Source organism: Leishmania martiniquensis, chromosome 6, assembly GCF_017916325.1.
Source record: "Leishmania martiniquensis isolate LSCM1 chromosome 6, whole genome shotgun sequence".
Lineage (NCBI taxonomy): Eukaryota > Euglenozoa > Kinetoplastea > Trypanosomatida > Trypanosomatidae > Leishmania > Leishmania martiniquensis.
Genome location: NC_090141.1, coordinates 68,006 through 93,901, shown reverse-complemented (window position 1 = coordinate 93,901; position 25,896 = coordinate 68,006). Strand labels below are relative to the sequence as shown.

Genomic DNA, 25,896 nt, shown 5'->3' with positions numbered 1-25,896 from the left:
CGCCCCGATACAGAGAGGTGGCAAGAGAGAGAGCGGTGCACTGACCACCGCCGTTCACCTGTTAGAGTCGCGTTGTTCGTTTTCAGCGCATAACGGCGCTCTCGCGACTGCTTCCTCTTCTTTTTGGACCTCCAATGTGGGTCATCTTCTTTGACGAGGCGCCACATTTTTGGCTGATCGGCGGGGAGTCCTACCGGGTCGGCAAGAAGGACTGCCACGTCATCATTCAGGGCGATCGCAGCATTAGTCGCACGCACCTCACCATCACCGTTGGGTTGCAGTCACCCACGGGGGCCAGCGGTCCCGGGGAGTGGGCTCCGCAGCCCATTTCGCTGCTCGACTCCTCCACTTACGGCACCGCCATCGTAGCATGCGGAGAGGAGGTCGACACGCTCGACGACGCGCATCACGGTGCTGATGGCCGTGGCGGTGGTGCTGAGGGTGCCGCCACACCTGCGCCGGAGGTGTGTTTTCCAGGCGTATTCTGCGCCCCCGCGGTGGCGGCGGCAGCAGGCGCCGAGCGTAAGCGGCCGCTTTCAGGCTCGATCTCGGGCTGCAGGGTGCCCCAGCCTGCCTTGCCGCTCACCAGGGGTGTCCCTTGCCACATACCGGTACACCGCTCCTCCTGGCGCCAGTTCACCATTCAGCTAGGCCATCATGGAGCTGCGTTGAAGCTAATGTGGCTGGACTTGTCGGTTCTGTGCGAGGACGTCGATGTGGAGGCGCAGGCAAAGCTGTCGCACGCCTTGCGGTGCTGTGGCGTGCGGCAAGAGAGCGTCCCCAGCAGCATCCAGTCCGTGAGTGCCGCTGAGGTACAAGGCTGCACTGAGGGCCGCTTGCGCAGCGAGGACGGAGCAGCAGGGCTGCCATCCAGCAGTGTCACGGTCCTAGGTGGCAGCGGTCTTTCCCTAAGCCAGCGGTCGACCGGGCCAGGCACACCGGCGGTGGCACCTCCTCTCACCGCTGTCGCCGCTGCTACCGTGGATGCTGGCGGAACAGGACTCTCCTCAGGTGCTTCACGCTGCTACAACACGGTGAGCTTCCTGGTGACCAGCACCGTGCAGCCCTCGACTGCGGTCGTCGCAATGCTCTGCAGGGCCGTGCCCATTGTCACCCCGGCCTTCTTCGTAGCCGTTTGTGAACGCTCCTCGCCGCAGAGGCCGCTGCCCGATCCTTCAGGCTACGTGCCACCTTTGTCTCCGTGGTGGCGCGACTTCCTGGCGCATGTGGTGCCGCCCGTCGACGAGTCACGCCCCCCCGTCAGTGACGCCGGGGCCGGTGGGCTCTCGGCTACCGCGTCCAGTCTCGCCCCTCCCTCCATCGCGGTGACGGCGGGGGCAGCAGAGGCAACCGCCACTGGGGCACCGGCGACTTCGCACCTGCGCTACTTCGCCCCGCATCCGCAGCGCCAACAGCTGTTTTGCGGTATCACCTTTGTCCTTCTCCAGCGGTCACTATACGAGGAGGCGGTGAACTACCTCGACGGCACTGGCGCCCGTCTGCTGTGGGAAGATCGCCCCATTCGCAGCCTCTCAGCTCCGATCTGCGGACTCAGCTCGTCCTCGCAGGAGGCGCTCGAGATGCTGCAATCATTCTATCGGCGCCATCAGCGGCACGTACTGCTCTTCAATGAGGCAGAGCCGCTGCTGCCATGGCCAGGGTGCGTGGACGTTGTACGGCACGGCCTGGGCCTCTGCAGTGTCGAGTACGGCGCGTTGATCGAGGCGATTGTGACCATACGCCCCTTGTCGCTGCCCGTGTACCCAGACGATTCGCAGATACCGCATACCTTGGAAGAGGTCGAGGCTCGCGTGGCGGCGGCGGCGGCGTTAGCAGCGTCATCCACCTTGCCCGCCGCCTCCGCTGTGGCGGCGACAGAGCACGGGCCAGAGGGTGACAAGGAGGAGGGGCGCCGGACTGACGCGCAGCTGCTATTCCCGGAGCTGGAGGGGGGCGGCGGCGGCGGTGCCTTGTGTCGAGTGCACCTGCCTGGCAGCGATGCTGGCCTGGACCAGGGCGATGTGCGCGACGCTCGTGTTCACCGACGGCCACGCAAGGAGGGCATGGACGGGTGGGTCAGCTTCGATGGGCCCGCGACAGTCGGACCCGCAGCAACGGGGAGCTCAACGAACGGCAAGGCCGGCACCAGTGCGACTGTGCGCACCGCAGAGCTGCAGGTGGGGCCCCACCCCTTGCCTCCATACCCGTGCTTCGAGGATGCCAATGCCGCCTCTGTCGGCGCAGGCGCCACGGGTGCTGCCGCCACGGGGCTCGCACGCGGTTCGAAGCTGTTTGTGAAGCAGGCGCTTCTTCCTGCTGAGCCACTGGTGGAGCTTGAGGAGCACCGCGCTCGGCGTCAGCTGGCAGCCAGCATGCTGACCGCTCGCGTGCCCACGGTGGACGCCGAGGATGTCGTGCCAGAGCAGGTGGTGATGGGCAGCAGCCGGCTGGCAAGTCGCGTTGCAGAGGCGACTAGCGGTGCCTTTAACGTTTTCGACACGGCGGCGCACAATGCCTCCATCAGGCGGCAGGGGGCGGCTAAACGGCGGGGGGGACACGGGGGCAGCGCTTCTTCCGCGGCATCCAGGGCGCCCGCGCATCGTCCTCCCCACGGCGGCACGGCACGCCGTCGTCCGGCAGATAACAATGCGACGGTAAAAGGCGACGAGGGTATTGCGGCGGATTCTGTCGAGGTGACTGCCCGGCGAAGTGGTCTTGGCGGGGCCCTGTCCGCGTCGGCTATGCACTCCGCCACGTTTCACATATTTGACATCGACGGCATCTTTTGACGACGTCTGTCTCTGCGCATGTGTGCTTGCCGGCCGCAACGGTGGGACCGGCGAGAAAAATCGGTCCCTTTCACGTTCGCTGAGGACAGCGACACGATCTGCGATGCTGAGGGGTGGGTGGTGCCCTCACCCCCACCCCGTTGTCCACTCGCAACATCCACGCAATTATGAGTGCATACAGGGGGGAGGGGAGGGGGGGCTCCACGGCGTCTGAAGCCTTTGCTTTCTTCGGGTGTCACCCGCATTGCATCGTGCCCCCTCCCCTTCTCCTCCCCCCTCCACCACTCTTATGGTGCATGCGCATGCGTGCATCTCTGCTTCTACTCTTCACTCCCGCTTATTACTTCGATGGCCCGCTTCTTCAACTCCTCTTATCTGAACGACTGTGCGACATGACCATCATGGATCGACGCCCGCCACCCACCCACACACTCACGCTTATGCACGCACCTGCAAGAACGGCCGACTCTCCCGATTCTCAGCGATTACGCCCATCAGCATACACACACATATGTATCTGTGCACGTGTTCGCGCACGTGCAACAACTCGTCACTTCTACGCTTCCCCACCCTTTCTCCTGCCACTGTGCGTTTCTGCGCATATCTTTGCGTCCCACTGTTTTCTTGTGCCACGTGCTGTGCAGACATAGGCGCACCCTTGCGCACCGCTTCATCGGTTTAATCCTCTCTTTACAGGCATGAACTCGACCTACAGGGAGCCGAGCGACGCTGCTGTGCCGACGAGCTACGCGGTTCTGAGCCTGCCGAGCAAGGCGACCATGCGCAGCAAAGGCTACAACCCGGATGACGTGAGCTACAACGGCGGCCTCGCCACGCACCCGCTCGCTGCCTGGACGACGTTCAGTCTGCCAGAAGGGTGCACGTACAAGGATGCCGTGAAGGCCGTGCAGGCGGCCAACGCGAAGCCGTGGGGGCCGATCAAAATTCGCCTGAACTTCTCCGATGGCCGGTACGAGCAGTTCGAGCGAGCGGCGCCGTCGGTCGCGGACTCGTTCCAGAGCACCACGACCTACAGCCCCAATGATGTATTCAAGGCAGAGACGCTGTCGCGGTCGACAATGCGCCGTGCGCAGCAGCAGCCTCGCCTTCGCCCACTGGTAGACAAGCAGGGCCACCACCTCAGCAGCAAGCCCATCCCCCGCACCTTCGCTCCAGAGGAGCTCTACAAGAATTGCCCTCCGCCGGTGCTGTGCCAGCCTGGCTACGAATTCACTCCAGTCAGCTACAACACGTTCCTGCTGAGGGCGCAGGACCCCCCGCTGGGGGTTCGAAACGTGCAAAGCAACTTTATGCACAGCAGCTGCGACTATCGCCCGCGTTCGTACCTCCGCCCGGAGAGTGCTACCGGGACTACGCACGCGAGCCGACACTGCCACTGCAATGAGGTGTTTCAGGTTGGCGACTACACCATGGACTTGGCGTGCGAGGGGTCAACGATCAACCACCGCAACCGCCTCGTGACAAAGGATTACTCGCCCATCGGTACGCTGCGGGCGAACTCTTCTATCGTTGGCTGCCGCCACTCTCGAAAGCCTCGCTTCGGCTGCACTTCCATTGCGGCCAGTCAGTCTGCCGCTGCCGAGGCCGCCCCCGCCGCTGACGGAGAGAAAGCGTAGACTGCGTTCGTCTGTAAATGCCGGAGGCAGTGGAGGTGTCGTCTGCGAGCACACTTGTGGGCGTGTGCGTGCGTGTCTGCAACTCGTTCTCTCTCTGTTGTGTAGCTATCCACCTCTTCCGCCCACAACGCCCTCCGTTCTTGGTGTCTCTCTCTGTAGTCTCCCTGTGCTCTGAGATCCGCCGTCGTCCTCTACCGTCTCCTCTCTTTCGATCCTCCTCCCCCCCACCTCCCACACACAGGGTGATATGCCGCAAGAGAGTGGAGAGAGGGGAAGGGGTCTTCTCGGGCTCTCCCGTTTAGATGTATATTCGTTGCTCTTGCCCCCCTCCTCTTCACCTCGAGCCATCTCTTGTCCGCCACGGCGGCTCTCCCTGCCTCTCCTCTCCCCCTTCTTGGCCTCTCCTCTCTCGCACAAGCGCCGCTTCGACCTCTCGCCCGTGGCAGTTTGTCTCTGTGTGTCTGTACATGTAAAGTTGCCGCCCGTGATAGGCACGTCCGCAGCAGCGGCGCCGGCAATAGGGAGCACCTGGCAGTGCTCCAATTAGAAGAGAAGGACGGAGCTGGGCTGAGCTGAACTGCGCGTGCACACGAGAAGGGGAATGAAGGCTTCTGCCTCCTCTCTCTCGGCTCCCTCTCTGCGTGCGTGTGCGCTCTGTGGAAAGTCTCAGGTGCCGCGCTGGACGACATCAGCGTACTCGTCCGCGAATACGCACATACACTCATCTCGCCGCGTCCTCCGGTGGGGCTTGGCATCAGGGTGCCACCTCCGCCTTTGAGACGTCTCGAAGGCGCGGTCTCTTACTGCCTTCCCCATGTGCCGCCGCCACTGCCGTTGCCTATGCCTTCTGTTTCCTGCGCGCACCTTCACGCCATTGCCTCCCCACGCCCGTTCCTCTCATTCTGTCTTCTGTCGTCTCGATGTGTGCAATGGGAGCACGCACACGACTCACCGGGTACCACCACCACCACGCCCCCCACCCATCCCTAAACACACGCACACACACATATTTGCTTATGCGTGTCTTGTGGAGCATCGCTCGCTGTCTTACCCTGTCTCCCTCTACCACCGCCTTGCTCGTTTCCTGTTGGGCGTTGGCGAAGACTTGCCCTGCAGAGGCTTTACCTCCCGCGTTTTGCCTCTCTCCCGCTCTGGTAGGGAGTATCGAGACGGACAGCGCACACTGCCAGCACTTCAACCCCCCCCCCCCCCCCCCACACACACACACGAGAGGCGAGGAGACGGGCGCCCCTTCGAGCGTCCTTCATATTTTACGCGCACGTCCCAGTCCCTTTCAGTGTAAGCGCGCTGTTCCGCTTCTGGGAAAGTGTGTAGGTACGTGTGCGCGCGTGACCGTGCGCCCTCTCTTCCCCGATCGCCTCGCCTCTCCTGCGAAGGCTGCTTCATCCCTTGTCGCTCTTGTGCCTTTTTCCCGTGTGCGTGCTCACGCGTGTGTGTGTGTAGTGGTGGGGGCTGTGCTGCTGCTGTGATGGCGATCGACGCTGTGTGACAACTCTCCGCTGACGCCTGGGGGTGCGGGAGGCACCTTCTACTCGCTCCGGTGTTACGGCTTCCGCTGGCATAGCCTTGGCGGATGCGTGCGAGCCTCAGTCCAACTCTCTCCGTTTCTCTCCGTTTTGCCTCTCCGTTTCTCTACGTGGTGCCGGCCCGTATTCGGGGAGAGAACTGTCATCCGCCACTCCTCAGCAACCGGTGTAGAGAGTTACAGCTGACGCAAGGTTGCGCAGACAGGCGAACACGCACACATACACACTCACAGACACACAAACGCACGCGCCTGCGGGGGCGAGAGAACACTTCTTACTGCCGCAGCGTTTATACGTGCGCTTCGTCCTCCTGAATTTACCCCCTCCCCCTCCAGACATACACACCACGCCTCTCTCTGTCTCTCTCTGCCTCTCAGCCACCACCGCTCCACTTCTTGTCTTAGCTGCAGAAGTCTTCGACACCCCTCCTATCGCTGCGTGCCTCACGCGGAGGGAGGTACCATCATGGGTGTTCCCAAGTTCTTCCGCTGGGCGGCGGAGCGCTTCCCCTCCATCATCACCCCCTTTAAGGACTCGCCACCGCCCGTGGACAACCTCTACCTCGACGTCAATGGTATCATCCACAACTGCACGCACCCCAACGATGTCGATGCGACGCGGCGCAGTCCCACGGAGAAGGAGATGATTGAGGCCATGTTTGTCTATCTCGAGAAGCTTTTCAACGCTATTCAGCCGCGCAAATACTTTCTGCTCGCCGTCGATGGCGTCGCACCGCGCGCGAAAATGAATCAGCAGCGCCAGCGCCGTTATCGCGCCGGCTACGAGATGATGATTGCGCGTGAGGAGGCGCTTGCGATGGGTGAGGAGGTGCCGGAGGAAAAGGACGTGTTCGACAGCAACTGCATTACCCCTGGCACCCCGTTCATGGTGCGCGTGAGCAAGGCCTTTCAGTACTTCATCACAATGAAGCTGTCCACCGATCCGGCGTGGCAGGGGTGCCAAGTCATCTTCTCTGGCCACGACTGCCCCGGCGAGGGCGAACACAAAATCGTCGACTTTATCCGCCGGCGCAAGACACAGCCGAACTACGACCCTGACGAGACCCACTGCATGTACGGCCTCGACGCCGATCTCGTCATGCTGGCGCTCGCCACGCACGAGCCGCACTTTGTGCTGCTGCGCGAGGTTGTCACGTTTGGTCCCGGCTCCCGCAAGGAGCGGGAGCGGCAAGAGGAGGATGAGGCCAAGGGCCTCGTGAAGGACAAGGCCTACCACAAGGCAGACGAGTTCGTCCTGCTACACATCAACGTCTTCCGCGACTACCTCCAGCTTGAGGTGGCGGGCTGCCTGGCGAAAGCGAAGAGCGATGTCAGCATCGACTTTGAGCGCGTGATCGACGACTTTGTTTTCATGTGCTTCTTCATTGGAAACGACTTCCTCCCGACACTGCCGACGGTGGGCATCAACGATGGCAGCATACCGGTGGTCCTGCGCCTCTACGTGGACAACCTCCTCAGCAAGAACAAATACCTGACGCACAAGGGCGAGATCGACTGGCGCAACGCCGAGGTGTGGCTGAACGAGCTCGGCAAGCTCGAGTTCGAGACGCTGCGGCGGCGGCAGCAGGAGGAGGCGGAGTACCAAAAGAGCCGCGCTCGCCGAGACCCCACCCATGAGGTGAACACCACCTCCACGATACCGATCACGTCGATCCTAGAGTTCAAGCAGCGCTATTACGGCGAGAAGCACGGCTTTGGTGGCGGTTGGGACGCGAACGGCAGCGACATGCGCCAGCTGCGGGAGCACTACGTGGAGGGGCTCATGTGGGTCATGCACTACTACTACCAAGGCGTGCCCTCGTGGAAGTGGTTCTTCCCACACTACTACGCCCCCATGGCGAGCGACATGGTGAACCTTCCCGCCATCGCCTCCCGCGTCTCGTTTGAGCTCGGCAAGCCCTTCCAGCCACACCAGCAGCTGCTGGCCGTGCTGCCACCCATGTCGTACCTGTCCATGCCCAAGGCGTACTGGCCTCTGCTGCGCAGTCCGAGTAGCCCGCTTGCCAAGTACTTCCCAGAGCACATCGTCATTGACCGTGAGGGCGCACGCGCGCCTTGGGAAGGCATTGTGCTGATCCCCTTCATTGACGAGCGCACGTTGCTCGCCGCGTACGAGTCGGTGCAGAGGAACGTTAGCCCCGAGGACGCCGCTAACAACGTGAACGGCCCGCCGTTGCGGTTCTTCTACGACAGTAAGATGACGCCGTACGACCTGGAGGATCAGATGTTCGACCCTCTCCGCAACGTCTTCGTGAGGCGCGAGACGTACGCGCTTCCTCACATCGACAAGTTCGTCCCGCAGCTGTGCCCCGGCGTGCGCATCGGCGTGCGGCAGCTTGAGGGCTTCAGCACCCTCCAGTCGAAGCGCGACCTCATCCAGCCGGTCTTCGAGACGGGGGCTGTGGCAATCTTTGGCCGTCCCACAAAGAGCGACAGCCTCATCCTGCAGATGCGCGACTTCTTCAAGGCCAAGTCGGTCGGCGAGGTGGCGACGCTCGTGGGCAAGGAGGTACTCGTCGGCTTCCCGCACTACAAGCGCGCCCGCGTCGCCTCCGTCAAGGATGCGCACAAGTCCATTACGGCCTCCTACAGCAAAGAGGGCATCTTCAGCGGCACCGAGGAGCGCAAGAACAACCGCGACGAGGCGGCCGCCTTCATGAAGGAGGCGGACACGCACGCGCGCTTCATGAAGTCGCAGCTGGGCCTCGTCGTGGAGCAGGTGGACATTCTCGTCTACGTGCACCGTTTCAACGGGATGCAGGTGACACGCAAGGGGCACATTGAGCGGCACTTTGCCAGTACCTGGACGTGCTACCCGATCCAGCTGATCTGCACCTTGGATAGCATCGACATGAAGGAAGACAGGCGCTACGTCGAGCGCGACCGCAGCGAAAGTGACAGCGCCTTTGGCGCTCGTTGCGTCTACATCGGCCCGCAGCCCAAGTCGAAGAAGTCACAGGTGGACGTGTACGGTAGCTGTGGCACGGTCGTGACAGCCGGCCAGCACGACACGACAACGCAGCAAGGCGATCAGCTGACGGTGCGCCTGAAGGTGTTTCAGGAGCCGCTGCGGCTGCCGGCGGAGCTGCTGCAGTATGCCGCGCAGCGCAACTGGACGGCGCTGCCGCAGGTGGCGACGAGTCTCGATATTTTGCCGCACACCCTCACGAGCATCTGCAGCTCCCTTGTCACGTCGCCGCAGTTCGGCTCTCGCGAGCTGGGGCTGTGCCTCAAGTTCACTGGGCGCTGCATCGCCAAGGTCGGGTACGCGAAGCTGATCCAGCACAGCCTCAACCCTTGGTACGTGGGGAACAAGGACATCTTTGCCCGCTTAGAAAAGGATACAGAGGACATCGGCTATCACATGGAGATGGCCGAGAAGGGTGACTTTTCGGGGAACTTGAGCAGCGGCCGTGGTGGCAGCGGCACGTGGTACTTCTCCCGCGACGCGCACGAGCTGATACGCGACTATGTGAGACGGTTCCGCCCACTCATTCAGTACATCGAGTCCGGCGGCGTGAACTCGAACAGCTTGGAGCCACAGCACTTCCTGACGGGCAAGTGGCGCGACAAGGACGCCGACGAGGTGCTGACGGAGATTGAGACCTTCTTGCTTGAATCGGGACTGCGCGAAACGCCGATGATTACGGCCACGGAGGAGGCGTTTCCGCAGCAGCTGCTAGAGCAGCTCGAGACATCGCTGCAGGAGCAGCAGAACCGCAGCTTCAAGGAGCTCTCGCTGCGGCAGGTGAGCCGCAACCAGCTGTACTTCCCTGTCACTCGCAGCAGCGGCGGCCATCTCGTGCCGCTGCCGCTGCCGCAGGAGCAGACGTTCTACTTGGGCTCGCGAGTGGTCAATTGCCGCGCCACGGGCATCGTTCCCTTCGGTGCGCAAGGCGTGATCGTGCGCCTGCTGGCTAGCGGCAGAGAGGCGGAGGTCGTGTACGATGCACCCTTCACGGGCGGCACGCGGCTTGACGGCCGCCTAAAGGACACCCGCGCGGCCATCACAAAGCTGTCGGCGCTGCTCGTGCTGAAGTCTGCAGATGCGCCGCTGCCGCCGCTGCCGGGTGATCCGAGGGCCGCTGCGGCGACCACCACGGACGGCTCAGCGAAGCTGCGGGAGCTTGAGTTTCTCCTGCAAGCGAACGGCATTCACGTGGACTCCTCGGGCAAGTCCGCGGCGTCGCCGCAATCGTTACCTGAAGCGTTTCGGAGCCCCGCCGCTGTCGCGGCTCGCGGTGCCCCGGCGGACAACGGCGCCAGCCATTGTAGCCCCGGCAGCGCCAGTGCAAGCGTCGTGCCGCGGCCGCGCAGCGCTGTTGCCACAGAGCAGATACAGCCGTCAGGGACACCAGGCCGGCGAGCTACCCCCGCCTCTGCCACCGCACACTTGTCCTCCAGCACGCCTTTGGTGGCGCCGGCCAGTAGAGAGACTCAGGGCACTCCTGCGAGCCTTAAAATAACGGCCGCCTCGGGGAGCAGCGGCATCAGCCTTCAGGACTTGGCCAAACACTTGCCGGCTTCCACCTCCCAGCGCTCGCCTGTCATAGCCGCCTCGCCGGCCGGTCAAACTGCAGCGTCGACTGCCGCAACGGCAGCCACCGGCATTACCATCCCGGCCCCAAAGTCTGCGCAGCAGCAGCAGCAGCCGGTGCAGCCCACTTCGCCTCCGGTGTCTGCGTCAGCGACAGCGCCGGCGATGGTGGCGACGGCCTCGCCGGACCCAAGCAGTGAGTCCAAAGAGACACCCCCCGGCTTGGCCACACGCCGCAAATTGCGCAGTCTGCACGTCCTCCCGGATGACTTCGTCAGTGGACGATTCAAGATCAAGTACACGAACGCGGGCTCGCTGTTTCGAAGCTGGCTTGACACCTTCACCGCGGAGGCGGTGCGCAAGGCTGTTGCCGAGCTTGAGGCGGAGAGGGCGAACCCCGTGTGAGGGCCATCGTCGCGAGTCATGACAGATGCGGAATGGGGCCTCTGCGCGGATAGTCTGCATGCAGATGGTGCGTGAATGGTCGTCGGCGTTTGTCTCGCTCGCTCGGTGCTCTCCTCTCCGTTTATATATATATGTGTGTGCGCGTACGGCTTCTGTCGTATGAATTATCGTCTTCTCTGCATTCAGGTATGCCCTCACGACCGGGTCCTCTTTCGCTCCGCGGCAATGCTCTGCGGCCACGCACATCTGTCCCTGTTTATCGCCGCTGCCCCCCTCGGCGTGTGTGTCCTCCTTCTTTAATCAATCATCGAATGAACGCAGACACGCGCTTCTTCGTAGACGTCTCTCGTCTGGGCATCGCTCTCCCCCCTCTCTCTGTTGTGATTGCCATTGGGCTATGCGGTCTCGTCTGTGTGTGTGTGTGCGTGTCTGCCTGTCTTTTTCTGTGTATGTCTCTGCGTGTGTGTGTGTGTGTGTTGCCGCTTACCTCTCTCTCTCTTCTAAGCGATGGCGCTGATGAGGCGAGGCGGTAAACTGAACGGCACATATAAATGTAATGCGGCCGTGCCATCTCAGTGGGTGGAAGAGAGGGAGAAGGGAGGGGGACGTGTGTGTGTGTGGTGGGAGGGGGGCAGTGACTGGGGGTGTGCGTTTCTATCGCCTCTGCCCCTCTTTTCCTCCTTTCCTCTGATTTATTCTAAGCACACTCTCTTTCCGTGTGCGGGCCAATGGGGGCTTCTGCATCTTGCTCCTCGTCTTCCTTCCACCGCCTCCGTGGCGGTACGCCCCCCCTCTCCCTCTCCCTCTCCATACCTTGACGAGACACCGCCTGTGCCGATAGAGGGAGTGTGGCGGGTGTGTCGGAGCAGTATGGGGAGGGAGGGAGGACTCTTTGATTGCGAGACGCATCCACGCGCGCGCCTGTCTGTGTATGCATGCAGGAGCGTACGGCCTCCACCTCAATAGGATCGTTAGCAAGCGAGGGGTTCCACATGCACACACACCTTCCGCTGCTGCCGCAAGTTGCGCGACCCCTGTACTTCGTGCACGCTCTCTGCGTTGGTCTCCTCCCGAAACTAGTAGTGCTTCCCTTTATCTACGCATGGGCACCGCCTCCCCTCCTGACACACACACATACATACACACACACACGACGACGACGCCGGGAGGCATCCTCTCTCCTGCTATCACCGTGCATGCGGACCCGCTCCTGCTCCTTGCTGCGTTGCGCGTCATCTCCCAATCGTCTTACGGCGAATCGAATATCACGCCCCTCACACTCTTTCTCCCCCCTCCCGAGCGTGCCTGCGCGGGCGCGCGCTTCTCTCTTTCACACACACACAATCAACGCGTGGCTTGTTTCAAATCCATTCCGGCGCCTCAGTGACCGCTCACACGTTCTCTTCCCTCTCAGTGGGCGTTTCTTTGGTGTCGCTGGTGTGTTTGAAGCCGATTGACCACCGCCGTTGTTGCTCTGCTTCTCAGCTGATATCCCGGGGGGAGGGGGAAGAGAGAGAGGGAGTGTACATGTGCGTGTGAGGGTGGGGCGATCGTGTACGCATTTCGTCCCGTCTTCTCTCTCCCGCCGCTCTCTCGCACCGCTCGTTTACTTTTTCGTACGGCCTATTTTGAAGGGTCACGGCGCCATCTCTGCCTTCCCCTCCCCTCCCCATCCCCCTTCCCTTGCCTCGCCGCACTCCCACCCCCAGTGAATCGTATTGACCTTATCGTAAGCACTATTGCTGCGGTCGTTGCACCCCCCTCCCCCTACTCACACACCCACACATCGCGGGCGGACCCCCTCTCGTTGCCCGCGTCTCTGACCTGCGCGGCATACCACCCACACATACATACGCACATACACACACGAGAGGAGAGACATTGATGGACCCGTTATCGGGACTCTCGTCGGCTTCGAGGAATATAATCGATGACTTCTTCCGCTGGTCACGCCTCTCAATCGATAAGTTCAAGCGGGACTTGACGCTCGAGGCAAGCGCGTTTCAATCCGGAAATTTGCTTCGGGAACAGTACACGAAGTCAGAGGTGTCGCAGATGCTGAATGGACAACTGGCGCTGATGGTCGGCGTCATGGACACTGAGATGAATGGGACTTCGGCGGCCTCGGCCGAGCTCATGCGCGCGGTGCTACGCGAGGCTGACCGGCAGCGGCTGGAGCTGAGCATTGACGTTAAGGCGGTGCTGAACAACGTCGGCGGCGTAAATGCGATGGAGGAGCACGGACGCAAGCTGCTGAGCGGCCCTACAGGCCGCTTGGCCCCCCTCACCCTCGAGGAAGCTGGCGGGGAGGCGGCACGGCAGTTGGCGGAGGCGAACACAGAGGTGCGGCGGCTACAGAGGAAGCTGCAGCAGGTGACGGACGCTTACACGCGAGTCATGAGCGGTCGCTCGGCGGACACCGCAAATTTGCTGTCGATGCAGGACGCAATGAATGACAAGGAGCGCCTCGCTGCCGAGCTGGCGCGTCGGTGCCAGGGGCAGGATTCATCCCTCACAGGGGTCGTGCAGGAGCTTCGTGCTGAGGTGGCGGAAGCGAAGCGCGAGCTCGCCACGCGGCTTCACCAGTCGACACAGTATCAGCAAGTGAAGCAGCTCTTGGCGCAGCGCAACGGGCAGCTGAAGGAGATGCGTGAGCGGCTGGCGACTTATGACCCGTCCTTCGCCCACTACGGTGATGATATCACACCCGAGGACGACTGATTGCGAGATGGCGGAGGCCCCGTTTGGGGGCGTGTCGCGGGTGGTTCGCACTTTTGGAGGGGGAGCGAGGGAAGGGAAGGGGGAGGGGGTGGAGAGGAAAGATAAGAGGTGGCACTGCCTCGCTGGTTGTATGCGGCGTTGCGTTTGCGCGTGGGCGCTGCGCTCGACAAGAGGGCGGGTGGATGGGGAGGGGGGGGCGTTGGCTTGTTGCCGTCCTCACTGGCGCTGTTTTGCTTTTTTTTTCGTGCCCAACGATACATTCCGCTTTCGCCCCCGCCCCCATTCCTCAATCCTGACCGACTGCTCTTGCCGACGCGAACAGGTTCCTCACCCTGCCGCTCCTCGCTTTCATCTTTCCCTCTCTCGAGGACGCGAGTGGGGCGTGCTCTTTTCCGCGCATGCGCGTGGCCGTACGCACCCCTCTTCAGCTGTGTGCGTGTGCGTGTGTGTGTGTGAGCCTTCGAAGTGATGGCACGAGCAGCCAACCAACACGGAAGAGGGAGAGGGAGGAGAGGGGGGGGCGCTGAGAATCGATACATACATAGAGGGAGAGGCAGATGAAGGCTAGGAAGGCCGTGTGCGTGTGCCGGGCGATCTGCGTGGATTAGTACGTCGACGGACACGTAGTCTCGCGCCAGTTTACCCTCGGTCGCACTGCGCGTGTGTCTTTGTCATGGTGCTCTGCCTTCCCCATCCCTCCCTCCGATTGCTAACGTGTACAGCACCTCTGGCCAAGACCGCTGAAAATACGCCTACACCGACACGACCGTCGGCGCCATGGGCCACTTCTGACCCCTCATCACACACACACACACGCACACCTAGACAGAAGCGCGGCGTCTTTGTGTGCTTGCCCGGTATAGGGATACTCGGGCATGACCGCAGTGGGCTGTACAACTGCTCCGCTCACCAACTGTACGCCTTCTCTCTCTCTCTCCTTGCACACTGGCGTGCGCCACGCCGCCACCATCGCTGGGGCTCCTAACGAACACTCACCCACAAGCCCCCCTCCTCTCCCCATTCATACGTCTTCGCTCGCATACTCCCTGTTGGGCTTACAGGGTTGCAGCCCCCCTTTTTTTCGCCCTTAGCGCGGCGGAGAGGCGGACAGACCGACGAGAGATCGTTTTCGACGGGCGTTTTTCGCTTCGAAGGACAGCCCCACGTTCGCAGGTGCATCCAGGCAGTGTGTGTGTGTGGGCCCGTCTCACGCACGGACCGCAAAGGAGACGGTTAAAGGGAGGGAGGGGTGTGTGCGTGAGGAAGGGAGAGGGGCAGGCCCCCCCTCCCCCCTCTTGCCGTTTAGCAGCAGCGGCAGGCCTGCTGTCCATCTCGAGTGCGTGACGTCTTCGATCTCTTTCGGCTTTGCGGGACCGTACCCTTCCTGCTCCCCCCTTCCGTCTTCTGTCTTCGTCTCTCTTCTTGCGTGCTTGTGTGCACACCCAAGCCTGCTTGCTGACCTGCGGGCACGAATGAGTGCGCCTGAGCACGCGCGCCTCCATTGAAAGTTGTTCGGTACAACTCTTGGATTTTTCGCCCCCCCCCCTCCCTCTCTCCCCGTTCCGTTTCAGCTTTCATGTATAGCCGCTCTGTTTGTTGGGCCTGTTGCACGTACGCTTGTTTCACGTAGCAGCTGCCCAACCCCCGCACACATTCCGTGACGTTTACCGTTCGCTCCGCTCTTTCCCGGATCCATTGGTGCTCATTGGCGCGCGCTCTCCCCCTCCTCTCCCTTTCGACTTCGGCCGGCTCCTCTCTGTTCTCTCCCGTTTTTTTTTTCGTGCCACTCACGCTGCGCGTCGAGGCTCTTCACGCTCGCAGCAGGCTGGCAAGCTTCGCCTCTGCCTCCCCCTTCCCCTTCTTTCTGATCTCGAAGCCTTACGGCAGCGACACACACACACACAGACAGAAAGAGGGGGAATGCCGGCCACGCCTGTGGTATACCCCAAGGGGTTTTCACGACTGGATGCCCTGCCAGGATCGCTGGGCAAAGTGTCGCTGTGCGCGGCGGTCATGCTCGGCATTGCCGCGTATGTAAATCTGCGGAGATGGCTAGCGAGGCGTGCCACCGCCTCCGCAGCGACGGAGGGTGAGGCGCTGATGGCTAAGTGGGGGCAGCGAAAGGGCGCGCCAAAAGAAGCCATACACAGCGGCAGACCGAGAGGGGCTGGTGCGTTTTCCGCTGGTCGCGTCTCTGCGGGTGGTAGCAGCACGGCTGGTGGTGGCTTTGGGAGCAACGATGGCAAAGTGGCGGTGGCTGGCCTCAGCATTGGCGCTGAGGAGGTCGCAGCCGCTGGGTCTGCGCCCCCATCGCAGAGACCCTTGTTGCCCCCTCGAAACTACTTTACCATTCGCGCCTCCATGCACGTGAAGCGGCATAGTGCGAAGCTGATGGAGTGGTATGACGCCCAGCTCGGCATCCAGGTACCCTTCTCCCCCGTCTTCTTCGAGTTGAAGCAAGAGGAGCGGCAGGCGCCGCTAATCCTGCTAAACTTCCGTACGGTGCGGGAGTCAGCGCACCGCATGGCTGTCACCATCGAGGAGCTCTACGAGCGGGAGGGAGAGGCGGCGTACAGCGAAGCCAGCCTCCGCCGGATAGCCGACTGCGCCAACATTTTAGCGCAGACGACGGCGCGCATCGGTAGCAAAGACTACCCGGTAGCGGAGTACTGCTACGTCGACGAGCACCAGTCCATGAACTTTGTGTTCTCTGCCTTTGTGGTGCATGAACGACTTGCGGTGACGGTGCAGTACGTGGCCCCGACGCGCGCGCGCAGCGTGATGCCGACAGCCGTCTACGACATCGTGCGTCTCCTTGCCTTTGCCACGCCGTCTCCGTCGCCGTCGTATCTTCTCGTGTCTGAACCGCGCCTGGGCTTGGGGTACCACCTGCCGCTGGACTTCCTTGTCCACGAGGGCCTTGCCGAGAGCGATGGCATCGAGGACCGCCTCTTCACCTCTGCCATGAGCACCGGTTGTGGCGGCCCCATGCCCGCCTATCCTGGCGGCGTCACTGCACTTCGGCAGCATACAAGAGGTGCTGAGGATGCGAACGGATCCGCGTATTCACCCTACCGTGATCCATCCTACTACGCCGGCTACGGTGGTGACGCTGACGATGACGGCGTGTGGATGGTGCCCTACGCAACGGCGATGAGTCGTGGAGGCCGTCGCATGGGGCTCATCACCTCGTACGAGCCAGCGAATATCGCCACAGCGGCGGGCTTTCCTCACGGCGCTGACAACGCGGAAACTGGGATGGGTGGCAGCGGGGTCCCGTACGTGTGGCGTCGGTACCTGGAGCAGCAGGTGTGCAAGGCTGTGCGCCAGCTGGGCCTCGTGCTCGGCAGCAGCGGCGACAGCCGTGCGCCGCAAGTCGTCTTTCAGGGCCACGACCCCGCGCACCCGCCTTCGCAGCAGACCCTGTTGGTAGAGCCGTACCCGCTATCGATCGCGCTCAACGGAAACTTTTGCGCCGGCGACGACGTCCGCGAGGAGGAGAGCGATGCTGTGGCACCAGTCACTGCCTTCTCTCTCTTCCGTGAAGTGCGCGTGGATGCAAACAGTGCCTACCTGACCCTCGTCCCGGACGCATTGGAGAGCGGTGCCACTGCTGCAGCAGCTGCTGCTGCCCGCTCGCGCGCTTCCGCGGGGGCGGCCGACTCGATCGCAGGGACGGTCAAGGCGTACTGGAGCGCCTTCTACGTGCCTGTTGGCGGGGCCTGCGTGAGCTTTCACTTCATCGCCTCAGCCCTGCGGCACGCCTCGACGGAGTTCGTCTCCTTTTGCGCCGCCGTCATGAACTCTGTGTCGCTCGGCAACCACTATGGCCAATGCGTGTCGGTACTGTACTGCAACACCCGGCACGACGTGCTGCCCTTCCGCCTGTCGCTCCCGCCTACTGGGATGGCGACGGTCGAGGAGCCCATGCTGGCTGATCCTCTGTGTGTGGTGCAGGCCACGTACGGGGTTGAGAAGGTCGGCGTGACGGTGCGCGTCTTTCCGCTCTTCACGTCTACTACCTCATCGGCAGAGGATGGTGGCAGTGGCGGCGGCAGCGTTGGTGGTGGTGCGGCGGTCACGGCAGCCGCGGATGGGCGCCCCCCAACGCCGTGCAAGGTGTTCCCGTCACGCCCCGTCGCAGAGCGCCGCGGTACTCGTCAGCGCTCCTTGCTTCGACAACTGCAGTACATGATCCGCTACTATCTTTCCCAGTACCCTGGCGGCGTGCACGTTGTGTCACAGGAGCGTACCACAATGAACTCGATGCCGGCCATCCGTGTGTGCTTCAAGCCTCTGTGGTACGCGGGGGACGCTGAGGAGGGAGGCACACAACACACTGGCGGTGGCGGCGGCAGCGCTGTGCCGCCAGGGCCCTCAGTGGCCTGCTGGGAAGAGAGTGGCGGGGGTGGTGGCAGCTCGCAGGTCACCTCCGACTGGGCCGGAGCCCGGGATGCCCTGCTGGAGGAGGAGGTTGGTCAGCTGAACCCCTTCGCGCAGTACTTCCCCCCTCCCCCCCCGCCAGCGTGCTATCTCTGGGGTCAGCAACAGCAGCCACGATCCGCATCGCCGCCCGCCGGCACGATCGGAAGGGCAAACGTTCCAGTGACGGCTTCATCGTTGCAGAAGGCCGCTGCCACCGGCACGGCGGCCATTGGCAGTGAGGAGGCAAGTGCGAGGGATGATCACGAGAGTCGCCCTTTCTACGGACCGCGCGGCGACGAGTCTCAGCGCTCGCAAGGGGAGCTGGACGACCCGCTGCGTGTCGCCATTGCCGTCTGCTGCGAGGGTAACGCCTTCCTATTCCAAGCCTCTGCCTCTGAGTACACGCTGGGCATGTCCATGCAGGCGGTGCAGACACTGGCGACGTACTTGACACTGATCCCCCGCAGCAACTGAAGTATTGACGAAGGGGGACAGGGTGGGGTTGGCCGTCATGGGACGGTGACGTCACGCGCGCGGAGGTGGGCGAGAGAGGGATGGGGGTGGGGCAGGGCGGAAGGCGTGGCACGGCCACGGCTCACCTTCCCGCTGCTCACCCCCTCTTGACAGTGCATACGGCAGTGCTGCTGGCCCCTCCCCCACTCTTCCCGAGCCGTTCCGCCCGCCCCCTCCACGCCCTCTCACCTTCCCTTCGTCTGCACTGATGTCGTGCGCTCTTCATTTGTTTCGTCATCTTACCGCTGCCCTCCCCTTTTTTTCTCGAGTCGCTTCGCATTTTTGAAGGCTTCAGTGGCAGACCGACTGTGTGTCGGGTGAGGGGAATGGCCGCTGCTATTTTGATACTGTTCGCTGCTGTTGAGAGGCGCGCATATTCACGTGTGTGTGTGTGCGTACGAGTTGGTGCACCCGCTTCTACCTCCCTCGCTCGCTCTCTGGCTGCGGACCTCTCCACGTGTGCTCGCTTGCGGGGAGTGGGCAGGGGGGCCGATGGTGATGAGGCGGGTGCGAACCCGAAACCGCCGCGTCGCCTTGCGGCGACGAAGTGAAGGAAGCGGAAGGTCGTCCGAAGTCGAAGACGAGGTGGCGAAACGGTGTGTGGTGTGAGCCGGAGGCTTTCACTGGGGCCCTCCTTTCCTTCCAGCGCCGTGTTGTGTCTTCGATCCGTCTCCTCCGCGCGCACGCCTGGGCACATGTGCGTGCCAGTGTGTGTGTGTCTTTTTCAGTTTGCTCCTCTGCTGCACTCTTCCTGCCTCTCTCCATCTCCCTCCCACACACCCTCGGCACATTTGGCGTCGCCACCCACGCCAGCGCCCTTTTGTCTGTGCGCGGAGGACTTGAGCGCGCGTGAGGAGCAACACGAAGAAACCAAACACGAAGCGGCAGGCGGAGATCACGAGTCGCGCAGTGCGTCCCACAGACAGCCAACAAAAGGTTTACCCACACGCAGGTATTCGACGGCGTGCCACAATCGACGTGAGCGACGCACACACACACACACACACACACAAGCGAGAGCCAAGAAAATGGGTGCCATGTCGAACATGAGTGTGTATGGTCTCATGATCATCCCGCTAGCTGCTATGGTGAAGGGGCACAGCATCTCGCTCAGGAGCCACATAAAGCTGAGCTGTGTGATGACCGTGGTTCAGCTAGCGCAGTCCACCATCGCCACGGCGGTGCCGCCAGACATGGTCGTGGCGCAGCTCTGCGTTCAGGGTGTGCTGCTACCGCTGATCACCGTGGCGTTTTGCTTCTTTGTTTTAACTGACGCAAAGGCGGCTAAGGTGATGCGCCTACAGGACTGTGGGGACGGCGACCCGGGGGCGGTAGTGGCGACGATGTGGTGCCTGTGCTACACGGTGCTCTTCCGCTGGTTCCCGTGGTACCACTCGATGACCAGCCGCGGCTTCGAGGCGGCCAACCTGGCGGCCGGGGCTGAGGCGTACCTCACCCTTGTCACGATGCTTTCCATGTGCCGCAGCTTTACTACCGGGCACGTGGCCGCGGCGGCGGCTGCGTGGGCCCTGCACGTTCTCGGTGCCATTGCTGGCGCCACGTCAGGCATGCCGGTGGCGGGTACTGCCGTGACAGCGGCCTTGATGACAGCAGCCTCAGCCATGGCCTTCCGTGCCCCGGCAGATAGGAGGCGGAACAAGTTGGAGTAGCGTGCGTGGCTTCCAGCCGATGAGGAATTCCAAACAGTCGGCGGCTGCGCTATTGGTGCGCGCTCGCCTCCTGGCCATGACGGGTGGACGAGGGCGAGAGGGGAACGGGGGCGGAGGGTGGGGGGGCTGTTGCCCTCACCTCTCCTCATCTCTCTGTACGAGCTGCGCAGAGAAGCGCGCGCATCGAGTGCACTCGCAGGCGCGTCCTCTCGTCACGATCTCCATTCCCAATCCCGGGGACGTGTGTAAGACATCACCCCTCGCTGACACGCTACTTAACCTAAGAGGAAGTGCAAGAGAAGCGTAGGGGGCATCGCCCAGCGGACGCGGCGCGAGTTCGGCTCTCGGCCCCGCACTCGAGCCGTTGCACGGACTCTCCGAGGCAGGCGAATCGCGCCACCGGAGCGACCCGGGCATTGCCTTCTCCTCTTGGTTGTTGCCCCTTTCCCTCCTGTTCCCATGGTGGGTGCCTTTGGGGCGCTAAGTGCGAAGGCAGATGAGTGCGCTTCCATTGATGGAGACGCTGGGCACCACCGTCTTTCCCTATCCTCTCCCTATCCTCTTCCGTCGCCGCTTCACAGAGAGCAGCTTTACTGTTGCCCGACTCCCCCCTCCCCCCTAATACACACACAGACACGCAGACACGCACATGAAGTCCTCGATGGTGTCCCCGTCCTCCTCGTTAGAGATGGTGAAGAAGCCGTTTCTCGCAGAAATCCTCAGCAAGGCTGCGGAGCGGCTCGGCCACAAACAGCTGTGGCGCATTGCGAGTCGGCTTGGGCGTCTTCCATCGCCTGCCTCGGCAGATGAGGTGCGCGATGCACTGAGGGGCATTTCCGTCTTCCTCTCCGACGAGGATTACGCGCGTATGTGCGAGACCTACGCCGCCGCTGCGGCTGACGGACGGCAGAATTCTGGGCGTATCGACGCGTCCGCTCTCCTTGAGAGCCTGTGCACAGCCGCCCTGACGCCGCGCAGGAAGCATGTGGTGGACCTTGTTATCCACAAGCTAGACCCAAATGGAACTGGCACCGTCTCTTACACAACCCTGAGTGACCACTATGACGTGCTGCGGCATCCAGATGTACGCAACGGCGCACGCATCGAAGATGATGTGTTGTTGGCTTTCTTTGACAACTTCTGCACAGATGACGGCACTCCCATGGTGCAGCTGACGACCGCAGAGCTGCGGATGTACTGCGTCGGCGTTTCGATGCGGCACCAGGATGACACCGACTTTGAGCTTTGGTGCACGCGTGCGTTTTGCCTCGATCGACCGAAGCTCATGCAGGGCGAGGAGACGGCACGACTGGCGGGGTCCCGCCACCAGTCTCGTCAGAGCCGTCTTCTCGGCGAGAGCCGTCAGCACCCGCTCTACACGACAACGAACGGGGAGTACGGGAAGGAGTCTACACCGTCGGACTTCAAGTTGCCGAAGCACGGCCGCCCACAGCAGTTCACCCGCAACTTGAAGGCACCGACTGGTGGGGCGACGTCCATGAATATGTAGATGGGGGGAGGGAGGGAGGCGAAAGAGGCCACCGCTGACGTCGGGTAGCCACTCTGCGCGGGCGTGCACTGCTCTCACAGATGCACACACACACACATGCAAACACACGAGTGTGTGTGTGTCACAATTGGGCCATACATGTACGATAGGAATGGATGTGTACCGGTGCCTGAGCGAGTGGTAGGGTGTAGTCTTCGTGGAGACGGAGGGAAGGGGCCATTGTGCCGAGGTCTTCCAACCCCCCCTTTCGTCTCTGTGCGTGTGTCTTATCTATCAGCCCCTTGCATGAACGCACGTCGCACCTTGCGCATGAAGGCGTCAAACAACGGCAGGAACAGTATGCGAGGAGAGCGCGAGACGAAAGGCGGAGAGGGAGGATGGCGCAGGCAGGTGAAGAGGGGCGTGCATCGACTCGGCAGCCCTCTCTCTTCCCCCGCCTCTCTACCCCTTCAACTGATCACCCCTTCTCGCACAGGTGACGACAGCGGCGGAGCTGTACTGGCGATGCGCCACTGCTCATTCCTTCCTTCACTCACCTCTTCTCTGGCGCCACTGCCCCCCCTTGCTTCGCGCTCTTCTGTTCGTCCTCCCCATTTCCACACACACACACGCACAAGGGTTGGTACTGCGGATATACGAACACTAACATCACTACGACGCAACCGTTGCCCTTCTTTGCGTGTGCGCCCTCGTGTCTGTGTGCAGGCACATACGTGCACAGATCCACACTCACAGGCAGGGGGGGGCGTAACTGTGCGGAAGCACTGCCACGCGACGGACACGACACCGCTCAGAGAAGGCGAGAGTGACGCAGACTCACTAACTTACCCCCCTCCCCCCTACCCACCCATAGAGAGAGAGCGGAACATTGTGCAAGAGCACACAGACACACATACACACAAATATACATTTACACATATATTTACTCTTTGACCGATGGCGAATGCCGTAGATGTGGACTTCGTGCTCGTGCGTGGGCCGTCGTCGCTGGACCGGCGCATGCGCGTCGCACTCCCGAGCAACGGTACACCAGTGACGGTGGGTCGCTCCACGCACTGCTCTACGCTGCTTGACCCGTCTTTGCTCTTCTCCTCCCAGGTGCAGTGCAGCCTCTTCGCCATGCGGGTGAAGAGTGCGGCAACGGTAGCGTCAGCGTCCGTCACATCCACTGCTGCCGATACTTTGCCGGTGTCAGCAGAGGTCAGCTCCACGCCTAGCCATGCCTGCGGCGGTGGTACAGCTCCGCGCTTCGAGACCACACCTATCGACGCAGCTGACACGCTGAGCACCCCGCGCCGTCAGCCGACACACCGTGATGGTGATTGCACTGACCGCACTACTCGGGTGTATATAACAGACATGTGTAGCTCAAACGGTACCTTCGTGAACGGCATTCGCATTAGCGAAACCGAGCCGACTGAACTGAAGCACGGCGACGTGTGCATCTTCGGCGGAATGCGTGACGTTGAGGTGGGTGAGGCTCTTCCGGCAGACGCCTACGACGGCCCTGAGCTCGTCCAGTGGCGTGTGGACTTGCGACTGTCGCCGGAGCAGCCACCAGAGACTTACGAGTACACGTCCACGCCGCTGGTACTGCCGGCGAGGGATGTGCTGGAGGTCGAGGAGCGTGCACTCCTCGATACAGCCCAGCGCTCACTCGCCAAGTCGATACGGCCGTCAGTGCGCGCGCTGGCCTCGGCGACGCCAGCCGCTGCTACCGTGACGGCGGTTATGCAGCAGCGCAATGGTGATTCTGCGATCGAGGACTCCGCTGCTCGTTTGCAGACTGCTTTCGACCTCCGAGAAGTTGAGCGCTCCCCTTGTGGCGTGCCGCAGCAGTTATTCACTTCGCCGATCTCTCATGAGGAGCAGGCGAAGCGAGAGGCGATGGCGGACGAAGCAGCGGTGACGTCTGGGCGTAGTAGCGACGGACGGCGCAGTGTGTCACTGGTCGCATCGCAGGAGGCACAGGTGGCTCCTGTGGCATTGACAGAGGAGACAAGCGGCGTGGAAGCGACGGCTGATATCGATCACGCGCCTTTGGCTGATCCCATCGACATGGCTGTTCCCGCTGGCCCACCTGCTGCAGTCCTGTACGACGCAGTGCGGCTCGGCAACGTCACCTACAACGCACGTAAGGAGGTGGGAGCGGAGCTCGACCTGGCAGTGGGCGAGGGTGGTGCGATCGACGTGGACGATGGGCCGTGTGCGCCGAGCGGAAGGCGACGCCGTCGTCGCTCGCCAGCATCGACAACTCCGCAAAAGCAAAGGCGGCTGTACCGCGAGGCTCCCGCCGTCGCCGTTGCGCCAGCCCATCTTATCTTCACACCGACGCACATTAAATGGACGATGCCGAACCCGAACGAGATCTGGTCGCATCTTCAGCAGTCGCCGTCGGGCGAGGCTGCCACTGCTGCCGCACCCCACAACGCCGGCGCGAGTGGCAAGCCGACGAAGTGGTTTTACGGTATGCTCCCGGTGACGTCTATGGCAACGCTCGTCGTCTGCCCGGAGCGGCTGGGCATCGCTGTGGAGCTCAGGGATGGGTGCCAGCTGCCCCTCGTGGATGCCGCGGTGCTGAGCGGCTCGGCAGAGAGCCGGTGGGTGGTGTGGGTGCTGTCGCAGCGGATGGCATCGGTGGTGGCGCCTGCCGAAGCCCAAAGCAGCGGTCGCGGCTGCTCTCGGGCCTCCAAAGGCAAACCTAACAACGCCTGCAAGGAAACAGAGAAGACTCCGTCCTTGGCGGTGCAGTCGGCTGCTGCTGCGGCTGCTGATGCGGCGGAGGAGTCAACGCTTACGCCCACCGCGCGATTTGAGGCGTGGCTGAGGCACTTTAGAGTGTACTACGCAGCGCAAAACTTGCCGACGCCGGTCGTTGTGGATGGCGCTGCCTTCGACATCATCTTATCCCCCACTTCGCTTTCCACATCCGCCAGTGTCCTTTTCACATGAGCAGCAGCGGCAGCCGTAGGGAGGGAGAGGGGGGAGACTCCAAAAGAGGCGTGCGCTACGCCGATTACTCGGGAGGGGAGTGACTGCGTCTCCGTTCTCGCGCTGTGCCCATGCACGGGCGCAACTGCTTCTCAGTTCTTGTGCTATGCGCGAGGGACGTTTGTTCTTCATCTCAGCGAGCTCGACCCCCCCTTTCCTTCGCCATCGATCAGTCGCTGCTGCTGCCCTCTCTGCCTTTGTCTCGGACGAGGCAGCGCTTCATAGAGTCGACACGCGGCGCTCTCATCTTGTCGCCTTTCCCCGGTTGCGACATCGGCGGCCAGCGCATGCGTGTGTGTGATGTGCAGGCGCGTTGACCTGCCTGGAACTCGTCCCTTTCGCTCGTTGCGGGCGTGCGCTTCATCCGCGCCCGCCCTCCCGACTGCCTCGTGGAGGGGCGGTGCATAGAAGGAAAGAAGACATGCGCGCACAAAAAAAAATCAGCACTGATGGCAGATTGTGGCGGCAGCTCGCCCCCTTCCCCCCCATCCACACATACACACACCAGCCCCTCCCGGTGCGTCTCCGTTGGCGCGTTGCCGGGGAGTCCCTCCTCTGCTGCGCCTCTCCGTCTGTCGAGGCGCAGACTCCTCATGCGCGCCCCTGCAGCCGTGCTGCTCTTGTTGCACTCAACTCCCTATCCTCCTCCTCCTCTCCTTGTTGGCTGCCTCCGTGACGTCGTTCCTCTGTTGCACCATTTGTGCAGACCCAACTTCACACACACGCGCGGTCAGCGCTGTGGCGCAGTTCGAGATCCGCCCCTAACGTGCGCACCGATGCAGATGCTGCGGTAGCATATCCGGATGGTGGTAGCACGGATCGGCCACGCCCGCCTTATCAGGACACGGGTTCGATCCCCGCACAGAGGTGGTTTGTTGGAGAGAGCGAGAGCCGCGATGAGCTCAGCTGGTGCTGGGTGCGGGCTTCAAACCCGTAGGTGAGTTGCTCTCACAGCCGTTCGATTCGGCCTTCGTGGCGTGCCATTTTCGTTTCCCTCCCAGTGCGCCATTTCGCTGCGTGCGCTTGTGTGTTACACGTGACGTGCTGCCCTCCTCCTTTCCGCCCTTCCGGGGTGGGGGGAGTGTCCCCCCTATGCCACAACGCGAAAGCGTCGGCTTCCGCAGCGGTGAT

General features: G+C 62.4%; 8 protein-coding genes across 8 annotated transcripts; all 8 read left to right on the top strand.

Moving 5' to 3' along the window:
• Positions 1 to 134: 134 nt before the first annotated feature.
• On the top strand, positions 135 to 2,789 carry LSCM1_07940 (uncharacterized protein; the record flags this gene model as incomplete). The annotated part of the gene is made up of 1 exon (XM_067325288.1): positions 135 to 2,789. The coding sequence occupies one exon, from the start codon at positions 135 to 137 to the stop codon at positions 2,787 to 2,789; it is 2,655 nt and encodes an 884-aa protein (XP_067181144.1).
• Positions 2,790 to 3,487: 698 nt separating this feature from the next.
• Positions 3,488 to 4,426, top strand: LSCM1_07939 (uncharacterized protein; the record flags this gene model as incomplete). The annotated part of the gene is made up of 1 exon (XM_067325287.1): positions 3,488 to 4,426. The coding sequence occupies one exon, from the start codon at positions 3,488 to 3,490 to the stop codon at positions 4,424 to 4,426; it is 939 nt and encodes a 312-aa protein (XP_067181143.1).
• A 2,012-nt stretch (positions 4,427 to 6,438) lies between these two features.
• LSCM1_07938 (uncharacterized protein) lies at positions 6,439 to 10,935 on the top strand (the record flags this gene model as incomplete). The annotated part of the gene is made up of 1 exon (XM_067325286.1): positions 6,439 to 10,935. The coding sequence occupies one exon, from the start codon at positions 6,439 to 6,441 to the stop codon at positions 10,933 to 10,935; it is 4,497 nt and encodes a 1,498-aa protein (XP_067181142.1).
• Positions 10,936 to 12,819: 1,884 nt separating this feature from the next.
• On the top strand, positions 12,820 to 13,656 carry LSCM1_07937 (uncharacterized protein; the record flags this gene model as incomplete). Its single annotated transcript, XM_067325285.1, has 1 exon — positions 12,820 to 13,656. The coding sequence occupies one exon, from the start codon at positions 12,820 to 12,822 to the stop codon at positions 13,654 to 13,656; it is 837 nt and encodes a 278-aa protein (XP_067181141.1).
• Positions 13,657 to 15,576: 1,920 nt separating this feature from the next.
• Positions 15,577 to 18,555, top strand: LSCM1_07936 (uncharacterized protein; the record flags this gene model as incomplete). Its single annotated transcript, XM_067325284.1, has 1 exon — positions 15,577 to 18,555. One exon carries the CDS (start codon positions 15,577 to 15,579, stop codon positions 18,553 to 18,555), a length of 2,979 nt encoding a protein of 992 aa, XP_067181140.1.
• Positions 18,556 to 19,622: 1,067 nt separating this feature from the next.
• Positions 19,623 to 20,264, top strand: LSCM1_07935 (uncharacterized protein; the record flags this gene model as incomplete). The annotated part of the gene is made up of 1 exon (XM_067325283.1): positions 19,623 to 20,264. The coding sequence occupies one exon, from the start codon at positions 19,623 to 19,625 to the stop codon at positions 20,262 to 20,264; it is 642 nt and encodes a 213-aa protein (XP_067181139.1).
• Positions 20,265 to 20,913: 649 nt separating this feature from the next.
• On the top strand, positions 20,914 to 21,774 carry LSCM1_07934 (uncharacterized protein; the record flags this gene model as incomplete). Its single annotated transcript, XM_067325282.1, has 1 exon — positions 20,914 to 21,774. The coding sequence occupies one exon, from the start codon at positions 20,914 to 20,916 to the stop codon at positions 21,772 to 21,774; it is 861 nt and encodes a 286-aa protein (XP_067181138.1).
• A 936-nt stretch (positions 21,775 to 22,710) lies between these two features.
• Positions 22,711 to 24,726, top strand: LSCM1_07933 (uncharacterized protein; the record flags this gene model as incomplete). The annotated part of the gene is made up of 1 exon (XM_067325281.1): positions 22,711 to 24,726. One exon carries the CDS (start codon positions 22,711 to 22,713, stop codon positions 24,724 to 24,726), a length of 2,016 nt encoding a protein of 671 aa, XP_067181137.1.
• Positions 24,727 to 25,896: the final 1,170 nt, after the last annotated feature.